Source organism: Trachymyrmex cornetzi, unplaced genomic scaffold (assembly GCF_001594075.2).
Source record: "Trachymyrmex cornetzi isolate Tcor2-1 unplaced genomic scaffold, Tcor1.1 C3893914, whole genome shotgun sequence".
NCBI classification, from domain to species: Eukaryota; Metazoa; Arthropoda; class Insecta; order Hymenoptera; family Formicidae; genus Trachymyrmex; species Trachymyrmex cornetzi.
In genome coordinates, this window is record NW_017295130.1 from 1 (window position 1) to 1345 (window position 1345).

General features: G+C 29.5%; 1 protein-coding gene across 1 annotated transcript; it reads right to left on the bottom strand.

Moving 5' to 3' along the window:
• Nucleotides 1-8: 8 nt before the first annotated feature.
• On the bottom strand, nucleotides 9-545 carry LOC108757333 (uncharacterized; the record flags this gene model as incomplete). The annotated part of the gene is made up of 2 exons (XM_018510555.1): nucleotides 311-545; nucleotides 9-212 (listed from the first exon to the last, which is right to left on the bottom strand). Coding segments are annotated over exons 1-2 (439 nt in total), but the record flags the coding sequence as incomplete, so codon positions are not given.
• Between the last annotated feature and the right edge of the window lie 800 nt (nucleotides 546-1345).

The window sequence follows — 1345 nt, forward strand, 5'->3', positions numbered from 1 at the left end:
TTACTTACGAATGTTTTGTATAATATCGGAATTAATGTCGAAATGACTTTCGTCAAGTTGTTGAGAGACAGATTCCTGTGAAACTGACTTAAACTGAAAATACTTTTTATCTTGATTAGCTTTTTGTTTTGCTCTGTCCTCATTATCTGTAGAATATACATAAGGTTCTTTTTCTAAAATAATTGCTTTCTTCTCAGCATCCTCATAAGTATCTATAAAAATTATCAGAAAAGAATTTCAAAGTTAAAAGCTTAGTTAATTTTTTCAATAAATAAAAATAATGTTTAACAACACAAAAAATGTTATTTACATGCTCTTCCTTTTAATTCTATAGGATAACTGGGCCATTGATCTTCCGGAAGTAAACCGTTTTTCACCATGTATACTAATTTGTTAATTTTCTCATTATTATAAGGTCCTGGCATAAATTTGCAGAGCAATGTACTTGAAAGTTTATCGCTATAAATCCATGATGAGGGGACTATTTCAATTTCTTTCGTTTTTTTCTTATTTACAAACACAACTAGCCGATACTTGTATTCCATTTTAACTGGATATCGTATAACACACAGTACTATGCAAGAATCAAAAAATTATCCATTTACAATAATTTCCTATTAAGATTGAAATGTTAAGTGTACTTACATATATCCTTTTTACAAAATTTAGAAATCACTAAAAAAGAGGTTATAACGCTCGCGCGACGTGCAGTTGCCTCGATAAAAGACACGTTTGATCACGTTCTATACTCAGTGGCAACGCCGCCGCGGCGCGACGCCTGCGAGCATTGTTTGTTTTTGTCTCTGTTTATGAGAAAGTCCAAATAATCTCAGGAACGTAGCTTATCATGCTTCATAGCAGTCACGAAGAAAATAAAATCAAACAGTTCATAATATTTACAATTTTTTTTTCTATAAAATCTTAATTGTACATATTCTCACTAAAAAATATTTTCTGTTGTGGACGTTAAATAAATATTAATCACTTTTATGCAATACAAATTTTTTAATTTTCCTTTAAAACAATTACGTGTTACATATGAAGCAAGGGTAACACGTACATTTTTTCTTCTCTTTCGTTACTTAGGTTAATCAACAGCATCTTTAATTGTATATCGAACAATTTATATGTTGTAATACTCGAATGTTTTCTTGAGACTCGCCACATTTTCATTATTTTAGCATTACACGGGTACAAATATAGAGGTTCAATTTTTTGTAAAATAATTCCGATTATTTCTATTGACTGTTCGTCTTCATTATGTGGAATATAAATGTTTGTAATTTGAAAAATTTTATTGTTGTTCAATAATACAGTATTGTTTGGGACTTTATCTGTTAAAAGA